This window comes from Pelobates fuscus, chromosome 1 (assembly GCF_036172605.1).
Source record: "Pelobates fuscus isolate aPelFus1 chromosome 1, aPelFus1.pri, whole genome shotgun sequence".
NCBI lineage: Eukaryota > Metazoa > Chordata > Amphibia > Anura > Pelobatidae > Pelobates > Pelobates fuscus.
The window spans coordinates 93110920-93135577 of NC_086317.1; the positions used below are offsets into that span (position 1 = coordinate 93110920).

At 41.4% G+C, this 24658-nt stretch overlaps 1 protein-coding gene across 3 annotated transcripts in view; it reads left to right on the forward strand.

Annotated features, from left to right (window-relative positions):
- The window catches only part of LOC134605709 (transient receptor potential cation channel subfamily V member 1-like), a 93846-nt gene that overhangs the window by 62073 nt on the left and 7115 nt on the right, over window positions 1-24658 (forward strand). For all 3 annotated transcript variants that reach the window (XM_063450062.1, XM_063450063.1, XM_063450061.1), the window contains exons 7-12: window positions 210-386; window positions 1410-1568; window positions 13529-13624; window positions 18979-19049; window positions 23412-23577; window positions 24268-24334. In XM_063450062.1, coding sequence (XP_063306132.1) covers window positions 210-386; window positions 1410-1568; window positions 13529-13624; window positions 18979-19049; window positions 23412-23577; window positions 24268-24334 — 736 coding nt within the window. The remainder of the gene's footprint in view (window positions 1-209; window positions 387-1409; window positions 1569-13528; window positions 13625-18978; window positions 19050-23411; window positions 23578-24267; window positions 24335-24658) is intronic.

Below are 24658 nucleotides of genomic sequence, written 5' to 3' on the forward strand. Positions count from 1 at the left end.
CATTTTAATGGAATATAGCATATTTTATGTACGTTGCTGAGTAAATTGGTTGTTGCCGATTCAACAAGGTAATAAAATATTTGCAGTGGACAAATTGCTATTTTTTTTTTAGGAATTGACATAGTTAAGCTTAGGATACTTTGGACACTGTAACTATTTAAATATTAAAAATAACTTTCCACTTGTTTGATATGTCTCGTGTATTTCAGTTGTTCAGACACATACTTCGGAGAGAGATAACAGAGCCAGAGTATAAACATCTTTCTCGAAAGTTCACAGAGTGGACCTATGGACCAGTGCACACATCACTATATGATCTGTCATCTGTGGACACACATGAAAGGGATTCTGTTTTGGAAACAATTGTGTTTAAAAGTAATGCCAATGTGAGTATCAAATATCAGTATACTTCAGCAGATTTGTAATGTTTAGCATGTCTTGACATTAAGCTATGCTCATACTGTAAGATCAAAATTCTGTTTTATTTTTTTTATTTTTTATTAGGAGAGAAGTGTGGTACAAGGCACAAAATACATATATGCAACTTTTGGCATTACATTAAAAAAGTAAATTTGTTAGACGGTATACCATATACATAAATGCTAAATCTATCACAGCTTTGAGTGTGGTCCCAAAAAACAAGAAGAAGAATTCCCATTAAGACCCCTTTACTGTCCTTTTTTATTTCTTTAATGCAGTATATAATCCACCACTGAGAACAATAGTAAGGCGGAGAAGAAAAGCCAAAGTTTTGGGAAAGAAATAAAAAATGTATTTCAACCAACAGGGTCTTTTGACTAAGTTTGGAAACATATTAACATCAATTGGGGATAATTAAGAGGAGTCTTCCTCTCCCATGTAGTGTTCTGAGAAGAAACACTTTTTGTTGCTGGTTGTCATCACATTCTTCCAGAACTGATTACACTGTACAAGAGTGACATAAGCTGGTAAAGTTGCCTCTGCTAATGGATTGTGCAGAGACAGCATGCTAGACACCAGAAATGTTGGAAACTGGAAAATGGCTGTAAAACTGTCCATTTTATTTTCACTAAGTAATAACATGAAAGGTCACCTGGGTGAGGTCATATATCAGATGTATCCCATATACTTGGAAGCTGAAATAATCACTTTGCAGTTTGCATTCGTGATAACAAACGCAGTCCGCTAGAAGTTCATGTAATTGTGCAGACTAATCGGGTGGTCTGTAGTTACTTTTGAGAATTCAGTTATACAAAGTGTAGTTGCATGAATCTTAAAAATACATTGCAATGGTTTTGATTTCACACAAAACATTTCCCAAATCAATTAATTAATATTGTTTTAATATAAAACTTACACATTTCTAATAATTTCTCAATAAATATATATATATATATAATCCTTGTATTTTGTTTCATATGTCTCTGCAGAACCGGCATAAGATGATCGTAATTGAACCAATCAACCAGTTGCTGCAAGACAAATGGGATGCGTTTGCTGGCAAAATATTTTATTTGAAGTTCCTCTTGTATATTGCTTATATGATTATATTTACAGTGACAGCTTACAACAGACCCCTGGTTGGACAGGTGAGAGTGAGTGCTGATCACTATCAGATCTCTCTTTATTCCTGCATTCGTCAGAGTGCTGATTGTGAAGTACTTTATCAAAAGGGAACACAACAGGTGATTGACTGGTCAGAGAGACATTTTGGTCTTTCCACCAGCTTGAGGTGCAGCAGATTGGAAATTGTGGCCGACACTCCAGATGAATATGTAATTCACCCTAACTGTGCACTATATCTGCAACAATTGATGGATAGATTTAATTGAATACCGGTACTTATATTGTAATTATTAGATTAAAACAGAAAAATATACAGATTATACAATTTTCAAGCAAAGATTAATTTATTAAATAACTGGGATTTGCAGAAAAAAAACTATTCTTTAACTTTTTATACATTGACATACACGCAGTGGTTTTCAGAAAAAATAGTTTGTACTCTCCTTTTCTTTGATCTGCCCCCCAAAATTATAAAAAAATCAAAACCGAGGCTGGGACTATGCTATTTTTAGTGCAAACATGTATGCGTGGGTTTTTAAATCTGTATTTAGATTTCAATTTAATATTAGCCTTTAAAATGAATTAATGTTGGATAAGCTTTTCAAATGATTTTATATATTTTGGATACACTTTTAAATAGCTTTTTTGTAGATTTGTGTTTGGGGCAACATCGAATATGATTAATGTAAGACTGTGTAATAGCGTAACATGTAATAGGAAAAAGTTGGTTGTGGTGTTCCGAAACTGACGGATGCTGTAGGCCAGTAAAAAAAAGTGGTCCCACCCTAGTAGAATGCAATGAATAAAGGGAGTGGACAAATAACAGTAGGGTAGGGGGCCTTGAATTAGAATAAGGGGGGGACCTATTGTCCTCCCTCCCGGCCCCCACTACTGAGCGGCGGGTGGGGGCCCTAAATAAAAATATACCCCCCCAAGTGACTAGTGGTCCCCAAACCCCTAGTCACCCCACTCCCCAAAAAATTATTTAAACCCTACCTACCCCCTCACCCTAAAAATAATGAGGGGGACCATTAACTAGATATTAGATAAAAAAAAAAAAAAACTTCAAAAAGGGCCAAATAAAAATCCATAATAACCATAGCAAAAAAAAACAGAGCGCAAAAATAATAACCCATCTTCATCCATGGAGGGCTCCACGCAGACTGAGATCCGCAGAATGGGGGAAGGCTTATAAAGCCTTGCCCCGCCCTGCAATTAAGCTCAGATCACTCTGATTGGTTGGTTTAATCCATCCAATCAGAGTGCTCTGACAGGTAAATGAAGAGACTCACAGGTAAGTCTCTACATTTACCTGTCACAGCACTCTGATTGGTTAGCTTGGAATCCAGCCAATCAGAGTGCTCTGTGTCATTTTACACAGCGTGGGAAAGTTCTTTGGAATTTTCCCATGCATTGTAATTTGACTCATAACTCTCTGATATTTTAAATAACCAATCAGAGTGTTGTTATGAGTCAAATTACACAGCGTGGGGAAATTCCATAGAACTTTCCCACGCTGTGTAAAATGACACAGAGCACTCTGATTGGCTGGATTTCAAGCTTACCAACCAACCAGAGTGCTCTTCATTTACCTGTCAGAGCTCAGTCTGCGTGGAGTCCTCCATGGGTGAAAATGGATTATTTTTTTTGCGCTCAGGTTTTCTTTTCTTTTTTGTGCAATGGTTATTATGGATTTTTATTTGGCCTTTTTGGGGCTGAAAAAAGAAGATGTTAGAAAAAGAAGACATCAAATGGTAAGTTGTTTTTTTTCTTTTTCAGGTACCTTGTTAATGGTCCTTATTCTAATTTAGGGCCCCCACCCACCGCTCAGGGGTGGGGGCTGGGGGGGGGGCAATAGGTCGGCACGGGTGGGGGCTCGGGATGGGTGCCCCGTTTTTTTGTTTTTTTTTTAACAGTGGCTGCTCACTGTTTCATAGGCATTTTTACTTAGTATTAGTAAATTTGGCTGAAAGACTAAGTTAGGTCTTTCAGCCTTTTAAAAGATAACTCCCTAATACCATGGGAACCAAAAATTTTCCCCATGCACATCCCTACCATCTATTGTGCATGGGATAGTAAGGAATCTGGACTAGCTGACCCAGTTGGCTAGTTTTGGTAGCAGGTAGTGACAGGACGTAGTGATCCTGATGCTTTACTAGATAGGAGCTTATGAGGTAATTCACTGAGTTATGGCGGCTACTGACAGTGAATTCCCTGGTGTAAGGAATTCATAAAATGCCAGATAAATAGCGGTTTTGATGACTGTTTTTGTCACGTGTTCAAAAGGGGCTGAATCTAGCAAATCGGACAGGTCATTAAACAATTGCATATTGATTGTCAACCTTTGTTGTGGCTTTGGTTATACCTTTTAGTATGGTCTTAATGGGATAAGAGGAAAGAAAACTGGTATTGTTTGGGAAACTAGAGTACATTTGATGTTGGATGCCAGTCAAGTATAATTTGATGGTAGTATGAGACAGCCTTAATTTAAGGTGGCAAAACGTAGCGAAAGCTACCAGAGATGAAATGTCAAACGTGTTATCTAAGGGATGTTCCTTCATGAATCTTGTTTATAAAGAGAAAGCCCTATCATAGGATCTACAGGTATTAGTCAATAGAGCCATACTTGTTAAGACTTGGCTATGGTGCATTAGTTCATTTAATTCATGATTAGATCTTGGAACGGGGGGGGGGTGGGGTGGGTGGGAGGCGGTTGTGGCTAGACGTGAGGCAGTAGGTAGGGTTGCTCGGAATGCTTGGAATTAAAAACGAGACAATTGATCAGCTGTAGTATTGAAAACTTCTGGGACATGACTACAAACTAAGTAGAATTGACTACAAGCTGCTTAGCAAGTAATTTTACTGATAAACCTCATGATGTTCAGTGAAGATGAACGGCCTTTGTTAATAGCATGGCAAATTGCTTGGTTGTCGGAAAAACACTGGACTGTACAGCCAGCACACAAAGGGCCCCACACCACTGCTGCAGCTACTATAGCATACACTTCAAATAAGGCTGAGTTACAAGAAAACCCTTCTATGTCCCGTACTTCCTCTGGCCAACTACCCCACAGCCAATTGTTGCCGAAAATGGCTGTAAACCCAGTGGTAGCGGCTGAATCTGTCCAGATGACGGGGGAATGAACAGATAACTGTGGGAGAAACATACCTTTTCTATTCTATTGTAATAAAAATGTGCGCCACATGAGAAGGTCAGTGGTAGCTTGTGAGTTGAGGGATATACGACTGCTGTTGTTTGAAAATTCGGGGAGCAGACTAAGGAGTCTAGATATGAGGGCTCTAATTTGCGGGATGATTCTCATTGCAAAATTAAGGGAGCCAAGCAGAGATTGTAACTCCTTGTGGTTACAGGAACCGATTTGAATATATTGGTCTATACTTTAAAGGATGATATTGACTTTATCATCCTACCATAGCCACAGAATCAAGTTCAATGCCCAGGAAATTAATGATGGTGTAAGGACCTTCAGTTTTTTGGGAAGAGACTGGAACCCCTAATGTCTGGAATAGTGTAATTGCTTTACATGCTTGGGGGGGATGAATTGCTTTCCATAAATAGAAAATTGTCCAGATAGTGGATTACTGTATGGCAAAGGTATGTATTCAAGAGGAGCCAACACAAGGTCTCTGCGAATGTGTCAAATATTTTAGGACTGCTTTTTGATCCAAAGGTAAGCCTTGTGTAAAAATAGTACAGGTCATTCCATTTGATACCATGCAGATGCCATAAAGACAGATGAATGGGCAACATCTTAAAAGCATAAACAATGTCGGTTTTGCTAAGCAAGGCCCCTATGCCTGCTGCATTGATCGCATCTATGGCATTGTCAATTGTTGTATACTGGAGTGAAAACTCTTCCGTGGGAATCAAGGAGTTGAGACTAGGGACTACAAAGGAGTGTGGTGCAGAGAGATCTATGATCAATCTCTGTTTTGCCGAGTTCTTCCCGGTGACCAGACCAATAGGGTTTGTTCTCCAGTTGGAAAATGGAGGTTCTTTAAAAGGCCCTAATAAGAACCCTTGGCCCAATTCTTGTTGTAACAATATATCTACCGCTTCGATATCCGCCATGGCTGATTGAAGGTTGTTGCACTCTACTATGCCTGCCTGCATGTGAATAATGCACTATGGGAACCATGTGTAAAGCCTTTTATTAAAAATTCAACCAGGTGTGTGGAAGGATGTGTGGACAGAAAACTAGCAAGTGCCCCAACATTTACCGAGGTCATTTACTGAAAGTTCCGTAGCAAGGGACTCTGTTGGTATAGGAGGAATACAAGCTTCTAGCCATTCCAGTCTATCATTTATTTTTCCTATGGAGAACACGAGTGACGATATCATCGCATGGAGGTCGGTGTTGCTTGAGCTACTCTTGCCTTCCCCCGCGTTTGTATTAACAGTATTGGTCCGCATGACCCTGAACAGCTCCACTTTCCTTGCTGTTGCTGGGAAAAGGAAGTTGTGTCTACGTAGTTTGGCTCTGATGTGAGGAATGGTCCATGACCTGATAGATACAGGGCTACTGGTATCACCTTTACGTGTAGGTGTAGCGGACCTGACAGGAGTGCTGGTGATAGACATGTCGTCACCATCCTCGGGGATCTGAGACATACTGAAATATACAATGACATACTTAGAATGGCTTTGTTTTACTTGCAGCCTAGCTAGTTCCAAGTGGCAAAACAATTCACTAGGTTGGTGACTGAGATGAGGCCTTGCTAGTTGCCAAGCTGCTTGAGACGCTCTACCTATGAGTTGGCGCAAGGGGTTGTGTGGCCACCGAACATTGTGGCGGGGTGTTGGCCTCTCAGTGACTATTAAAGCATAAAATAGGTTGGGAGTTACAAGTGAAGCTCTCTCTATGCAACCGTGCGAGGCGCCTATCGTTGGCCCGTGGGGTGTATTACCTCATGTATGGAGGATGGGTGTTGACTCTATGGCTGAGAAAGCCAGAAAAAGAAATCCTAATGTCCACCTAGCTCCCTTTAAGCCAGTAAAACCTTCTAACTAGGGGTAACTTGTTGGAGTTAATACAAACATCGGAGTTAATACAAACACCTGGAGTTAATGCTCATGCTTGTAATGTCCGTAACCTAATGAAAAGGAATGAGACAAGTTGTAGGAAGGCTATGGGAAGGGAAGGAGGTAATACTCCTTGTTTTTTTATTTATTTTTTATATACTTACCTGACACCAAAATTGAGATTCCCATTAAAAGAGGTGGAGAGGGGAAGGAGATGCCTATATCTATTAACAACAAGATGGGTATACCAATTATTACACATGTCACTTAGAAGATCCTGTGTGTACACATACCATAAAAAATAAAAAATAAATATATATGTTTACTCTTTGGAATAGGATTCAAGCTCTCAATTGCCACACCTTGCAATCTTGAATAGACCTTGCAATCTGTAATGATACAACTTATCCCAATGCCACCAGAATGAAAATCAATTTGAAGCATCATCAGAACCTTATTAAGGACCAAACCAAAAAGACTGATCCCCACCATATTGAACCAAAGTAATCTGTTAATTGATACCTGCAAATAATATTAAAAGTACTTGTTTTAATACATTTTAACCTTACCAACAATCCATAGTTATCATAGATGTAATTCCCTATAATGAACCCTAGAGGGCCACAAGCCAAAATCTAACTAGGTTGTATGTGCAAAACCATAGGGATTTCAATGTATAGAGAGTTTCTATGACCAGCGTTCATGAGAAAAGGTGCGAACATGTAGTATGCGTCGATTTTCAGCTTGTGACCCTTTGCAGGAATTCGTTTGTAAAAGAACGAAATCCCTGCTGAACCCCATAGACTCTACGAATGATCCAAGGACACAAAAGCTCTATACGGCCATAGAGCCTTCGTGCCCCCTTAACCCCTTAACGCCCCCTTAACCCCTTAACGCCGTTAGAGCGATTAGTGGCTACTAAAAAAGACTAAACATACCCCACTTTCAATACCTTGGCTTGTCTACTTTTTCAAATGGTATGCCATTATGGGGGTAATTCTCATTCCTGGGCTACCACACCGTCTCAAAGGTAACATTACCAATCTGGCAAATTTCAATTTGAAAATGTAATGTTCTATATTTGACCCTGTAACTTTCCAAAACAACATAAAACCTGTTAATGGGGGGTACTGTTGTACTCGTGAGACATCGCTGATTACAAATATGTGCATTTTTTTTGCAGTAAAACCTAACAGTATTATGACATTCACAGTTAAAATGTCAGACGGAAATGCAAATTTAAAAAAAAATCTTATTTTCTCACATTTTTTTTACTTTTATTCATAATAAATGATGTTCCATATATGAATAGTTAATGATAGATTAAAGCCCTGTTTCTCCTGAACAAAATGATATATAATAAGTGTGGGTGCATATAATTTGAAAGAGGGGAACTACGGGTGAACAGACACATAGCGCAAATTCCAGTTTTTGTTTACGTTTTGTTTTGATCAGAACGTGCACTATTGACTCCGTCCTGAAGGGGTTAAGTGAATGAAACATGCGACTGTGTTTGTGTGTAAACAAACCGTTCGTATGGAAAGAGCCAAATGGGTTTGTATATGTGCAGGCGTAAGCCTGAAAGCTTTCCACAAATAAAGGCTTAGCGTTCGCATGGACTAACCCACAAAAACAACCGAACAGTGATATTTATACAAAATGAGCATAAACAAAATTAGTACCAATCTGTGATAACGCCAAGTGAGGGCCGGAGGGCCGGCGCTTCCGGGTCAGCCGGGCGGTTGTCAGAGGAGCGGACTGCAGCAACGGGGACTTGCAACGGGGACTTGCTGCAGATAATCCAGCTGGGATGTACCAGCAACACCAGGCAGAACCTGGACAGGAGGCAGAAGCAGGGCAGGACACAAGAGCAGTAAGTAGCGAAATTGTAGGTCTGTATGCATCGGACGTAGCAGCATACAGATCGCCAGACCAATAACGGTAGGCTAGGAAAGGGGGGGGAGTCCATAAGCCCATCCCACAACTCCAGGCACACCCTTTACATATATAACAATAACAATATTGAATAACTTTAAAATCTTATTAAATAGAGGCCTTAGGCTTTGATTAAATATTGGCCTCAATTTGATATTGTTGTATAAGCTTTTGAAATCATTTACTATTTTTGAATAACCTTTTAAAATTATTTAATATTATGTAAACTATTTAATATTTTTAATATTTTGATATTTTCTGATATATGTATGTAATGTTTTATATATTATATATTTTTGGTATTTTAATATAATATAATGACTATTTTAAAAGTTTATCCAAAATATTAAATATTTGGAAAACTTATCCAACAATATTACATTAAGGCCTTAATTTTGTAATATTTTATATATTTTGTTTTAAATATGTTTATTGATGTTGCAAACATAAGAGCGTGTGCAGACATTTTACGAATCTGAAAATAACATATGGTTGCCTGCGCAGAGGCTGATAAATCAGAATAAACAAGCAATAGAGTAATTAAGATGTACATCGACTTCGCAACATTTGGTTTATCTAAGGCATTTGACAGATATAGTAACGCATTTTACAGGCTTATTAGTCCTCTTAGCAATACCCATGTCTAACTGTGCGTGATATGGCGCTTTCAGCGTGGGTAGCCATGTATGTAATCTATTAAACATGCAATTAATTGAATTAAGTGTATATGATCTTCATAAGTTATTTTTTCAGATAAAGCCCAAATCGTGTCTGTATTGCGCCTGATAGCATTGCGCCTGACTCAAAGGCTCTTTTTACGTCTAGTAGCATGTCAACATGGGCGCGGCGTAGACACTCGGCCTAGGCCAGTTGTTACCTGTGCATAGGCACGTCTATCATGTCAATTAATGTACTGTGACCTGACTTAATATATCTAAGTATGTGTTTCGTATACTTCCCTTCTAGGGCATAGTGTATGCTTTATATTTCTCTAGTACTATACAACAGAGTATGCTGAACCATCATTTAAGCATGTAATTGATCACTTTCTTTGGCCTCTAAGGGCAATGCTGCTTGTCAGGCTTAATATGCTGTAAATGAAACTGCTGTGCAGAAATACATTATGCAGCTATCTGGTGAACTAGTATGCAAAAGTAGGCTTCCTGGTTATGTAGCTTGTAGCCACGCTTTGTGGGCTTAAACATATATATGCCTTAATAATTATTTAAATAAATCTAATAGCGCAGAGAAACTGTAAGTAATCTCTATGTAAGTAGTTAACATGTAGCATAGAAATTAAACCAACACTTATGCAGCCTGTGTATAAAAAGTAATTGTAGTTGGCCTGCGAGATAGGTGGCAGCCATCTAGCGGAGCTTATGCAATACTGGGTACTTTGATGCAGATAACGCTCCCATACCATTCTTGCGTATTTATAGCTAAAACATATAGAGCAATCAAAATAAGTGGCAAGAAAGAGAAAAGAAAAGAGAAAAGAAATAAAAACTAAACAACCAAGATGGCAATAGCCTAGGACTCTGTGGTGATCAGATTAGGGCCGTCCATGACACAGCTACCGTGTGACCCCAGTGTGCCGGGTCTCCTTCCGTCCTTCCCGTTCCGGACTCAGCCCACCGGCAAGGCTTTCCGTGGCCCTGTGGGCACTCAGAGGCAGAGTCTGTTTGCAGGACCCCCACACCTAGAGTCCGAGAAACATCCGCCTCCTGCACCTCCCCAGCACCTCTCAAGCCTCAGCGGAGTGTGTGTCCTCCCATCCCTTCTGGCGCCGGCCACATACTTGGGGGGGGGTGCGCGCCTCCCCAGGCCACCGGTCTGCCGGAAAGGCCCACACGCCCCCGGTCCACCGGGCTCGCAGCACCCGGGGCAGGTCCTACCGAGGACCACCACAGACTCGGCCGGTCAGGGCTCCCACTCCTCCAGTGGGCCGTCAGTCGGGGGAGTCCATGCGGGTGCCAGCAGCATCTTTGGCCACCCGCGCTGTCCAGGTTAGCACCCCATCTTTACCCGGGAGTAACTGTGCGGTTGTGGTGAGGTCGATTTCGGTAGAGTGCAGCTGCACCTAAGTTCTTATCTCCTGTCACCATAGTCTCTGTCCATGGGCTTCCTCATACCTCTTCCGCCCCGTTTGCTGGCGGGCTCCTTGTCGGCAGCCTTTGCCAGTCCAGGAGGTTGATCTGGGCCCCGCACGGAACTTCCGTCTCGGCCCGTGTCCCCTCCATGAGGCCGGGATGACCCCCACCGGCCGGGGGGGGGAGCGGGGCCGTGCCCCGAGCCAGCAGCATCTGCCACCAGGGTAGGGTTCAGCTTTGTGTCTATTTCTTGACGCGGGGGATCGGCATGCGTACTGACCGACTCGTGGTCGTCCGAGTCTGGGCTTGCGGCCGTGGGTAGGCCTTGAAGATCGTTTTCGGTGCTTCCAGCCTGCTTTTGGGTTCAGTTTGGTAGCATCTTAAAGCTGGTGGTTTCCTCCACCCTGTTTCAGCGGGTAATCAGATCTTTGTGCCTTCTGTGGGCATTATAAAGCCTTTTTTTGTTTGTTGAGGCCTGGAGCTCCTGTAGTTTGCTTCCAGGCAGCTCGGCGGCCGGCCCCGCCCCCCCTCATATTTTATATATTTTGATATATATGAGCCGTATTTTTTTTTATGCTTTTATGTGTCATTCAATCAAAAAATAATAATTTTAAAAGTTCATCCAAAAATATTAAATCATTTAGAAAGCGTATCCAACATAATTAAATTGAGGTCTTAATAAGCTTTCAAAACGATTCAATACTGTTAGTAAAACCAAATGATTTACTTACAGAACTCCCCATTAAAGTCTATAGGAGTTTTTGTTGATCCATGGGTCCATGGAGAAAGAGTGTTGACTCCATTACAAACCTGGGGCTTGAATGGGGTTCTCCATTGGCTCCATTGCAGTGCTTCAATAAGTGTACTTCGCATGATTATGTTATCCCTACCCAGGGGCGGACTGACAACTCATCGGGCCCCTGGGCAATAGGAGATCATGGGGCCCCCGTCTACCCACCAACTTGTAAGAGACTGGGGCTGTAGTGGGAAGATAAGGGCTCTAATGGGCAACATGGGCTCTAGTGGGTAAAAAGGTGCTGCAGAGGGGGTATGGGGGTTCTAATTTCAGATAGAGACTGTAGTGTTGGGTGTTTGTGGGGGACAGGGGCTGTAGTAGGGTAGTTTTTAGGTCCCCAGCCCCCCTTTCCTCCCATTAAAAAGTTATTTTATTCACGTTTTTGACCTAAATTAGAGTGGGTGCTGGTGCAAGATTTGTTTTCGGTCCACCTATCGTAAGGATGGAAAAAAGGTAGATCCCCATCTTTCGTAGAACTACCACAATACTTTGCCAGATGGGTATCTACCATTTCCCCATCCTTGCAAGGTTGAACTTTCCCTGAGCAGTGTATGTATGTTTGACTGTAAGCATGTTTTGAATGGAGTATGTGTGTGTGAATGTAGGGGTGTATTTGTGTGTACTGTTTGCCTTAGAATGTAGGGGTGTGTCTGTATGTATTGTTGATATTTGAATGCAGGGGTGTATTTGCAGATACACAGGAGCAGACTCACAGATACATACATACACCAACACATATACAGATACACAGATACACAGACACACATTGACATCCAAATTTACAGACACACTCTAACACACAGACAGACACACTAACACACATACAGATATACAGAACATGCATAAAGATACACACACACCCACACACATACAAATACACAAACATACTGACACGGATACACACACACTAACACTCATACATACATACAGATACAGACACATACTAACACATACATACAGATACAGACACACACTAACACACATACAGATATACACACACTAACAGATACAGACACACACTAACACACATACAGATATACACACACTAACATATATACAGATAACATGCACACACAGATCACATTACATATTTAACCACCCCCCTGCTAACATACCTTTTTGGTTCAGGAGGGTGGCTGATTGTGATGGGAGTCTGGCTCACTCCTCTCTCGGCTTGTTGGTAAGCCTGATCATTGGAGATTGTGGGTGGCCCGTGCAGGCGGCGCATGTCGAGGGGCGTGTGTGACGTTGACATTGTGCGCCCACGCGCACAGGGATCACATACTCCTCTGCTCCCTCGGACCCTAGCTCCATCTCTGGTAAGTACTGCTGGGCCCGAGGAAGGCGTTTGACTCAAGTGGTCGGCGCAAATTGTGTTGTGCGTCAAAGACACACACAAAGTGGCTGGGTGCGGGCCCCTTACCTCGGCCGGGCCCGAGGACCATGTCCGAAGTGCCCGACCGGTCAGTCCGCCCCTGTCCCTACCTAGTTTAGGAGTTGGTTGATAGTCTCTTCTCCTTTAGGCATTTTCAGGCTGTCTTTTTCCCTGTGCATTATCTGCGCTAGGTGACTGCTCTGTGGTTTTAATAGTTTGATATCTTTCATAATGGAGTTACCTTAACTTATTGTTTAAAAATTCTCTTGTTCTCTTGTTTGTGTTGCTACACATCTGTGTATACGACATGTCTATCGCTGTAAATATATCATATGTGTCATTGCACAACAAAAATAAAAATATATATCACTTTTTAAAAAGGAATTTTAAAAGTTTATCCAAAAATATTAAATCATTTGGAAGGCTTATCCAGCAATATTAAATTGAATACTTTAGTCAGCACGACAGGAAGCTTGGCATGTGGTGGGACAAATGTAAGAGGTAAATTGTTGCAAAATGGTTTTCCTCCCTTTCTGGGGAAAGGTGCATCATAACCACTACAGCACTCTGATTCTGATGCTTGGAATAACCCTTTAAGAATGCTGACCTTTGCCATCTCTAAGGATAAGCAGGACCAGGTTCTTAGTCACTTATAAAATATAATTAGGTAAAATAAAGATATGTAATAAACCTGACGATTATATTTACATTGTTCTTAAATGTATTTAATCCTTTCCATGCAGCCCCCATTCCCTTTGGAAGGAACCGTAAAAGATTCTTTTCGCGTGTTTGGAGAAGTTATCATCATGTTTGGTGGCGTGTACGTACTAATATGCCAGGTACATGATCATATGATGCTACTTTGTTACATTAATGCACACACAGCAGTGTTTATATTTAAAAGTGTTATTTCACACCTGAGTTCTACTGTGAGTGAAAAATACACTCAATATTTATTTTAAAATGTGATGGGTATAGTGCTAGCACGTAAGATTAGAGCAAAATCATTTTTTGTGCATGAACTGAAGTTGAAAGATATTTAGAAAAAAAAATAGTAAATGCACAAAACTTCAGATTTTCATTTATTTGTTCATGAAGTACAGGAAATTGGAGAGTGGGGCATGCATTTGTATTTGACATGATATAATGCCCATTTAATCAACCATTTTAAACATGTGTTTTAAGTATGTCACATACAGTTTTTGAGAAATGTCATATGCAACCTTAAGTAATTGCAGCTATCATTTTATCACTTGATTAATTCAGAAAATGTCTTCATACTTTGCGAAATTTTCTTTTCCTTGATATATCCATGGCAGCATCAATATAGGGTTAGCTCCTCCACCTTGGCTATTTAGGACAGGAAATACTTTACAAATGGACCCTCCTTACTTGGTATTGTCAGTCTTGACAACACGTTTGAAGGATCTAAAAATGGGAAGGGAAAGATTTTGATGCTGCCATACATATATCCAGGAAAAGAAAATTATGGTAAGTATGAAGACATTTTCTGAATTCCTGGCTAATCCATGGCAACATCACAATAGGGTAATACCCACACTCAACTTAGGGGAATGAAATCAAAACCAAAGACAAAAGTATAATGCTCTAGAAAAGATTCTTTATTATCCAGAATCAAAGAGGTTTATGAAACCAAGGAAAGGACATTCCTTCCAAACTCCGTAGCTTTCCAAGATCTTACATCCAAGGCATAATGCTTTATAAAAGTGTTAGTCAAGGCCCTTGTAGCTGCTCTGCAAGTGCTGTCAATAGGCGTGTTACATGCAGCTGCCCATGATGTAGATATAGATCTTGTAGAATGAGCCCTTAAACCTGAAGGGACCTGTGCCTCCTGGGCCTGATATGCAGAAGAGATAAGGCTGAAACTTGCACACATAGGGAACTTAGGCTTAGCCCTTTATCCAGACCAGTCTGCAGAAAATCCAAGATGTTGGAGACCTTAGGAGAAAGCCAAGAGACATTGTTATCTTTAGCCCAGTAAGCAAAACCCGTCCATATGTGATAATAAGTAGAGCAAGTTGATCTTCTCCTGGATGGCAAAAGGGTACTGATCACTGCTTGAGAAAAACCCCTGTTAGCTAGACCCTCCTTTCAATTTCCATGCCATCAAATGGAGTGTCTTTGGAGACGGTGAACCGCTGGTCCCTAAATTAGAACGTCCAGAATGTCCAGTAACTTCCATGGCTGGGCAATTGACAGGGAGTTGAAGAGACGTAACCACAGCCAAAACGGAATTATTGCCAACACCAGGAGACCCTCCATCTAGATCCTCTTCAAGGTCTTTCATATGAGAAGAAATGGGGTAAAGACATAGGCCAGCTTGAAGGGCCAATTGTTGGACAGGGCGTCTGTGCCCAATGCATTGCAATAAAATGTCCTGGAGAAGAATGTAGGAAGTTGGGAGTTTGATGCTGTTGCCATGAGATCCACCTCCGGAGTTCCCCAATGAAAAACTAGTTGTTGTAAGATCTTGGGATTCAACTGCCATTCTTTGGGATCTAGATAATGCCTGCTGAGGAAGTCTGCTCTCGAATTTTCTGTTCCTGGAATGTAAATTGCATACAGTCCCAACACTATCTTCTGAGCCCAAAACATAATGGGTTCCTTGCTTCTGGTACCACCATGCCTGTTTATGTAAGATACCGCCGTTCGATTGTCCATGCGAATCTTCACCCATTTCCCCATTAAGATGTCTTGAAAGTGAATCAGACCCAAGAAAACTGCTCGTAGCTCTAGAAGGTTGGCTGGAATGTGAGAGGCTTTGTTTTCCCTTTTGCTTTGGGCATTCCATTGCAGAAGATGAGCACCCCAACCTAGACCACTGGTGTCTGTCATTAAGGTTATTCACACTGCTTCCCCCTGAGGAAAACCTTTGTGGAGATTTGCAGGGTCCTGCCACCAGTTGAAGATTGTCCGAAGCTTGTCTGTAATGAGAATCGTTTTGGACCACTTGTCCCTGTTCTGGTTGAATCTTCTAAAAAAATATATCTGGGGATAGTGAAGATGCCACTGAGCTCACTTTACCAGGCCAATGGCCGAGGAAAAATTGCCCAGCATGCTCATAAATACTTCAGCTGAAACCCATTTTGAGTTGATTACCTTCTGGACCCTTGTTATGATACAATCTCTTCTTTCTTTTGAAAGAAGAAACATCACTAATCTTGTGTCGAACCATGCTCCCAAAAAGCATATACACTGGATAGGAGACAGCTGACTTTTTTGGTAGTTGATAATCTATCCAAACTCTTCCAATGTCCTTATTGTCTCATCTCTTTGAACTATAAGGTTGTCTCTTGATTCTACTACTAGAAGAATGTCGTCCAGATAATAATAAATATTGAGACCTTGCAGTCTCATCTGCACTATCAGAGCTAAAAAAAAACATTTGAGAAAGTCCTTGACGCCATACCTAGTCCGAAAGGAATAGCTCTGAACTGAAAATGGTCTCCTAGAATGACAAACCTCAGGAATCTTTGATGATGTTTTGCTATCGGGATGTGGAAATAGAAATGTCTTTGAAATCTATTGAGATCATCCAGTCTTCTGGACGAATAACTGAGATTATAGAAGTCAAAGACTCTATCCTAAATCTCTGGACATTGAGAGATAGATTCAGGTTGTGTAAAATCCAGGATCGGACGCCAATCTCCCAAGGACTTTGGTACCAGGGAGAGATTTATATAGATGCCTTGAAATCTTTCTGGCTGAGGAACCCTTAAGATCACTCCTTCTTGAAGAAGATTGGATATGTCTCTTATAAGGGCTTGCCCTTTCACTGGAATACCTGGAAGTTTTGATGCCATAAAAAAATTGGAACAGGGAAGTTCTCGGAATTCCAGCCTGTACCCGTCTTTGTGAATAGAAACTACCCAGGGATCCAGACATGCTTGTGCCCAGGTCTCCCAAAAGAGATGGAGGCGGGCTTCTACACCTGAGACCTGGGGGCCCAAACCTTTGGAAGGGCCTATTTGCTGCCCTAGAACCAACTGATGGTTTACTTATGTTACCTCTTCCAGACTGGCCTCCTCTCCAAGCTGATTCTCTAGCAAATTCTCTCCCTTGTTTACATGACCTTGAATCTCAAAAGGAAGGTCTGTCATGAAAGGATCTTATGTCTTGCCAATTCTGGGAGACCTTCTTACCCTTTTGATACTGAGGAAGAAACACCTTCTTGCCTTCTGCAGCACGTTTAATGGCTTCCTCCAATTGTTTGCCAAACAATAAATGTCCCTGAAATGGGATACCATATAAGCTATTCTTAGAGAATAAATCAGCATTCCAGGATTATTCTCAAAGAACTTTATGAAACACTTTCTTTTAAAAAAAGGCTCCTATAGTATTTCATAGTGGGAGAAAATGAGGAGAAAATAAGAAAAATAAGATAAAAAACAAAAGGATATTATAAGAATAGTGTTACAGTACTATTAAGATACACAACAAGGATAAACAACAAACTAAACAGCACATTGGCTATGTTTATGAATGTGGTAGCCTCATCACCCATAATCTCTCTATAAGGTGCCCTCATTCCAAGCTGTGTAAGTGTCAATTCAAGAAATCAATATGAAAACCACAATTAAAACCCACATTGTGGTTCTACACAGGTATGGGACATTCAAATCGGAGGTGGTTAATGTCGCACAATGGATTATCCGGTAAAACAATTTATGAAAATACGTAAAAAAATCATAGATATAAATATAAATAGATATCAAAAGCTAATAAAAATGATAAAAAATTACACATTTTTAAGTGTGCCTAGAAGAGGACCCCCTTGAAGATCTGGACACAGACGTAAGGGCAGCTATTTTATAAAAGAAACAATAAAAAATAAAATGTATGAGGGTTAAAATAAATAATTATAAAAGTAGTACATTTTAAAAAGAAATCCACTTACCTGCACTAACACTTGTAGATGCCAGAGCACGAGAACAAATTCCTACTCAAAAACCAGCAACCAGCAAAAGGAGAGAGAGAAAAAAAGGACCATTTAAATATGGAGCTTGAAACTTACAGGACCTCCCACAGAAAATGTGTGCAACTGCACATGCCGAAACTGCCGAAATGCGCCAAAATGGAAAAAGAAAAAAAGTATTAATTTTCTTGTTCAAGAAACGAATGGCTGTTCGTGCCATGAACGATATTAATTGCCGAACTGTAAAATATAATATATACAGTAGGGAAATGAATGCGAATGAAACCATTCAAATCTCCCGAACAAGAACAAAGTACATAAAAGGGAACGCCGACCAAGATGGCGGGATGGCGCAAAAAGAACCGAAAGAAAACTAAGAGAAAGGTGAGTATACTGCATAATGCTAAAGGCAATGCCCTAAGGAAGTCCCCCATAGAAGAATTAATCCAAATACAGGTACTCCATAATGTACAGTTGGCAAGTGGCTTATATGCTTACATATATATGTGCAGGTACCATATAAATACCGCTACCATGAGGATCACAGTGGTCATGATATACTTCCAAATATATATAGATATGTGTACTCTGCAGATTGCCACTACCCAGAGGATCACAGCGGATTTATTTTAGTTGTACAATGTACATACACAATGCACCGCTACCCATAGGATCACAGCGGCAAGAGGATAATATTATAGCATGTCACACGTAATTAACATAATTAACGCTACCCAGAGGATCACAGCGGGTATATTTTGCCACAGTGATTATATACCACTTACAGTTCCGCTACCGATAGGATCACTGCGGATATATCTTCAATGGTGAGTATATATCACATATAATAGCGCTACATTAAAGATAACAGCGGTTAAAAGAATCTCTAGGGTTCATTGATATATATAAATGCCCTAGCTCTTCCAAGAGAGAGAGGCTGAACTTTCTTGGGTAAAAAAACATAAACAGAGGTAAATTAAAACAAAAAATATGTAAAGGTAAAATAAAATACCTGAAACGTGTCCACAGCCAAAAGGACAGGAACAAAGACTGATGATACCAGTTAAGGAGGGTCTATTTGTAAAGTATTTCCGGTCCTAAACAGCCAAGGGGGAGGAGCTAACCCTATCGTGATGCTGCCATGGATAAGCCAGGAATAGTATTTTTTTTTTAGCTCTAACATAATTCGCAGCACTTTACAAATGTATGTTATCATTTGAACTAAAATATGATTATTACATGTTTTCTCTTATACAGATTATCTATTTCTGGAAGAGACGACCCTCTTTACAAATTATAATGATGGATGGTTATTTTGAAGTCCTTTTGTAAGTTGCAATTTAGTATATATAAAGTATATATAAAGATTGATTATCTTTTGTATAACAAAGCTTCACTTGCAAAACAGGAAAGCAGATCAATATGTCATTTTAGTAGCTCCGGAAATCTTTAGTAGATCTAGAATTCACTTTAGTTTCTTAAAGATTCAATGGAACGCAACTATGAATGCATTTCTTAGCATATATACATTTTGTAACGTACAGTACTTTTTAAAATGTCCATTATTGGATATATTTGATATAACTATTTTCTTTAATCTATGTCTACATACCTATTGTAATCTAACAGTTTTCACATTGTCATTTAACCACTCTATAACACCTAGCATCAAATGTATACGATTCCCCGTAAAGGAACACTATAGTCACCTACATTACTCTAGCTAAATAAAGCAGTTTTAGTGTATAGATCATTCCCCTGCAATTTCACTGCTCAATTCACTGTCATTTAGGAGTTAAATCACTTTGTTTCTGTTTATGCAGCCCTAGCCACACCTCCCCTGGCTATGATTGACAGAGCCTGCATAAAAAAAACAGATGTAATTTATCTCAATCTCTAAATTTAACTTTAATCACATACAGGAGGCTCTTGTAGGGTCTAGCAAGCTATTAACATAGCAGGGGATAAGAAAATTTTAATTAAACAAATCTTGCAATAAAGAAAGCCTAAATGGGGGCGGGGCCTGACTGCAGAGCCGACCGGACGTGTCTCCTCAGGGCTCCCGCATCAAACGAGCAAACACAGCGGGGAAACTGCTTATTTCGCCACCGAAGAGAGGTACACTGCCCTTGCTATGTTACCCAGAACCGGGACTTACCCGGAGACACCATTCATGGGACACACACGGGCAGACTCACCGTATCGGCTGCTGCGGCCTACTCAAGCGGGTGGCGCGTGGGAGACGGCCGCTCCCCTGCGCCAAATAGCCGCAACTCGACCAAGCATGCACCCCCTTTCCCCCCCCCTATGGACCGGTGGGGGTCATCCCAGTCTCCGCCGACCCGTGACATGAAGCACGGTCACTCATGGCGGCTCCAATTCGACCAAATATCACGGGCGCACAAGTCAGGTGGAGAGCGCCCAAGATGGCCGCCCGTCACAGTTCACAGAGGAGAGCCACAACTACCTGTATACAGCCCTCCTCCCTGGAGGCCCTCGACAGGCTCTGCTCGGCCTTCTATGAGCTGCAGTGCAGCAGGGGTATGCCCAACCAACAAGCAGCACGAGCGGTGGCCATGTGGATCCGACCACTGACCCGCCGCCGCCATTATGGCGCTCCTCTGCAGGCATTCCAAGTGGGCGCCCGCCCAAACAAGCTCCGACAAGCAAACAGGAGAGAGACAGACCGCACCAACTTGAGCACACGCACCTACCTACACACAAGCGGCAAGGTGAACGCCGGGCAACTCCACAGCCCCAGCGACGCACCCCAGCGTACCTCTGACCGGCTGACCACCATGCGGCTACCTGGGACAGGAGCAACATATCAAGCGACGGTACAGGAGGCCTCTACACATTACAAAGTTGGAGATAAATTCTTGGCGCTCTGGTGCAGAGGCCTATGGAACATACCGGCTGAAGCCTCACCCCTGCCAACTAGAGGCATAGGATGACTCTTACTACCCCATTGCTTGATGGCCTTCTGCCACGCCACCACGTCCCTGCAGCTGCAATGGACTTTGCCTCACAGCAGTAGGGCACAGCAAGATAGACTCATACGGTCATTCACGGTACATACTCAAGTTAATACAGCCTCACAAGAAGTTTATTGTGATTATATGGTGTTCCTCAAGCGCATTACCGCCACTGTTTAACGTTGTTTTATTAAAACATACAAATAACGAGGTACTGCTACTAGCTACCATTCTACCAAGCTATGCCTACATATATTGTATATTGAATCCTTCATTGCATATACTGTTATTCCTATAACCTCAACATTCATAGCTTAAGCACTGTTCTGTACTGTGTAGCCAGATACTGCTCTGTTTTAAACGTGTTCATGCAATCTCTACCATAGCTTTGGTGACAACTGTTTAGTTAAGCATGTTATTTAAAAAAAAAAACTGTGCAAACTATCATGCCACTGTTTAACTTGTACGAAAACTGAACCACGCTGTTGTGGCGCTTATTGAAATACTGTAACCACCTGCACAACCAAAATAAAGAATTAAAAAAAAAAAAATAGGGCTCTCTTTACAGGAAGTGTTTATGGAAGGCTGTGCAAGTCACATGCAGGGAGGTGTGACTAGGGTTCATAAACAAAGGGATTTAACTCCTTAATGGCAGAGGATTGAGCAATGAGGCTGCAGGGGCATGTGCTATACACCAAAACTGCTTCATTAAGCTAAAGTTGTTCAGGTGACTATAGTGTCCCTTTAACCCTTTACCTACCAAGCGGTTTGCAGAAAATACACCCCTAGAATCTGAGTATTTTGGATGTCCTGGAAAAATATGTTTAAATGTATTTTTCATTTCAGTATGCCTAGATAACAAATTATTTAATGGAAACAAAAATTAAAATTTTGTCTGGATAGAAAAAACTTAAAAAATTAAAAATAATTTACGATTAATGAGGTTACAGATAGAAAAACAAAGTTGTAAATGAACGACATTTCTCTCTGTTTGTGGGTTTTTCCCTCTCTTTTACATGTGTTTCCCCTGTAGGCTTGTTTATTGTGCCCACTCCCCGTTCGGGAGTGCTTCCACAAAGGAAATTCATTCACCTTCCGAACGGGGACCACCCCAATACATCATTTAGAATGTTAGGTTAAAATGTTCACACCTCGCAACATAAGTGTCAAAACCACAAACGCCACTGTGGATTGTTTCCTGACTCGTTCGTCTCCCGAACGAGGACCTCCCCGGTGCCCCATTAGAACGTTCACACCAATCAATCAGACATAGGTGTGAAACTGCAAGGGAAGTAATGAATGAGTGCTCCCCTGGGTGGCTGCCATTCGTATAGACGAACGCCAGGCAGGGGAAGCATTCATACCCCGAAAGGAGATGCTTCTCTTGTCTGGGTTTCTCACTAGGACCTTGCGAATGGACACTAGTCGATCGAGGGACCAAGGCGAGTGTCCCTGAGACTGGTGTGGGCACTTTTGGGGCACTGGCGAGTTTGTCGGGGCTCTCCTGAGCCTGAGGGACAAAGAGACCAGCTCTTTTCCAGCGGGTGGGCTTTTCTCTGCCTGGGAGACAAAGGGACAGTCCCCTTTTCCCGCGCCTAGACTCCCAGACAGGCGGTTCCATAGTTCCATAGTTATATAGCTGAAAAGAGACTTACGTCCATCAAGTTCGTGTGGGAAACCTTGTGAATTGAGTGGCAGGCTTTGCGGACAAAGGGGACGGAGTCCCTTCTCGTGCTGAGACCCCAGGGAGAAGGAGGATCTTGGGACGTGACCCTGTATGATTGTGTGGTAGAACCCTTGCACTGGGTTATGCATAAAAGCCGTGTATGGCCAGTTAAGTTGTGTTGTACCTCCAGGTCTGTGTGTCATCCAGTTACTGGGGCGGGGGGGGGGGGGGGGGTATGAAAATGGGTCTCCTTATTCTCTAACTGGTTCCCAACCGGCTGAAGGAAGTGAATTAGCAGTGGTAACCAGTTAGCTTACCCTGGGTCCGCTACATAGACTTTTTTCTTCATATAGCCTATAATCTTCCCTATACATTGCCCAGTATGCACCCAGTTCTCACTTGTGTGTATATATATATATCTATCCCTATGTATATTGCATTTGTTGCCACATTACCATGACATTACCCATACCAAATCACCCTCACATTGCAGCCATGTTGCCTCTTTGTACATAAATACATACTCACACATACTGATACACGCACGCACAGAATGCCTCTTCCATTCTCTGGTCTTAGCTAAAGGGCAACCTGCACAAAGAGCAGTGAAGCTCCGTGTAGAGATCTCTAGACCTCCCTACTGGCCCGTGCTGTGCAGGGAGTTGAGGCGAGCACAGCAGAACCAGCACTTAAAAGGTAGCACCAACTCTGTTATCAGCACAATCATTGCAAGTAAATTAGTTTGCAATGAACTAATATCATTTGCAATGATTTTAATAATGTAAACGCGATTGGCGATGTGAAGTGGTTAAACAAAATGATGCCACTCATCATCATTTGTTTGGGGCTCACCCAGTGTTTATTGTATAGCATAAGTCACTAACGAAAACCATTAGTGCTGTGGATGTTATGGACTACTTTTTCCATATGGCTGACTGAGTTTCACTAGAGGTGTGTTCCATAAAATAAGTTAAAAGGCGTAAACTGCCAAATGCATTGGTGGTCTTGTCATTTAATACCTGACTTTTAATTTTGCACTTTTTTTCCAGCTTGCTCCAAGCAATTATATTGCTTTGCAGTGGTGTTGTTTATCTCGCAGGAAATGAAGCTTATGTCACTTTCTTGGTCTTGGCAATGGTGATAGGATGGGTGAATATGTTATATTACACTCGTGGCTTTCAGCAGACCGGAATCTACAGTGTCATGATACAGAAGGTATGACATCATATTGATGGAAGATTTAAGTGCTCCATCTTCAACCATGTCTGCTCAGTATTAACAGGCAAAACATAGTCTTATTTATTATTATTATTATTATTATTATAGGCTTTCGTTTGTTGGACAGCAATTCCTATAATTCTTGTACTTTAATAGATACGTTTGTCTTTTGAACAATATTATTGCACTCTATTTCTCTCTCTGCAGGACAGCCAGAACAGTAACAAACATACAGGAGTTTAGTCAGGCTGGATTATTATGACTTTATATCACTACCCCATCCCACTCTTTGGCAATGGCTGCCTGGCTTGGCCAGCAGTGTGCGTGCTGCTTAGTTGTCCTTCTCCTCTGTCCCTTGGTCTGCCCACCACAACTCTCCTCCCTCTGGCAGCCTGTCTACCCAGACAACCTGCCTTTAAGTTTAGCCCGCCCATTGGCTGTCTGGCAACAGACCATTTCCACTGCCAATCATCCCACCCACCAGCCATTTGGGTCAACTACAGAAGGTCTGGCTGAGATCTTTAAGCACACTGTCCACCATTCTGCCGGTGCAGCTCCAGCGACCTGGAGCCAGCCACTGTGATCAGTGTGTAATATTGCTGATGGTTCTAAAGAGTTGGGAAGATTTTATTTAATGTACTGCATTTATGTGATTCATGATTGTTATCTGCACCTTCTCTCTTTCAGACCATACTGAGAGACATGCTTCGCTTCTTGTTTGTGTACCTTGTCTTCCTCTTTGGATTTGCAGCAGGTACTTTTCTAAATTAAGGTTTAGGTCACCAACACTTACACACAGGGAAGTATGTGGTTATTAATACATAAACTTATACATTTAGAAAATGTAAGCCACAATCGAAAAAATGAGTGGTTTAATTATATATATTTGTCATAAACAAAATAATAGTCACATTTGCAATCCGTTTCTCTTAATTCAATTAACGTGTTGCATCTAGCAGGTTTGTCCACTAAAGTCCAAATTACCCCAGGCCAAATGGTAAAACAATATTGTTGTAATTCAGACTGCAAACTCCAGACATTGTTGATTGTATTTAACAATATTCAGATTTTGGAATTC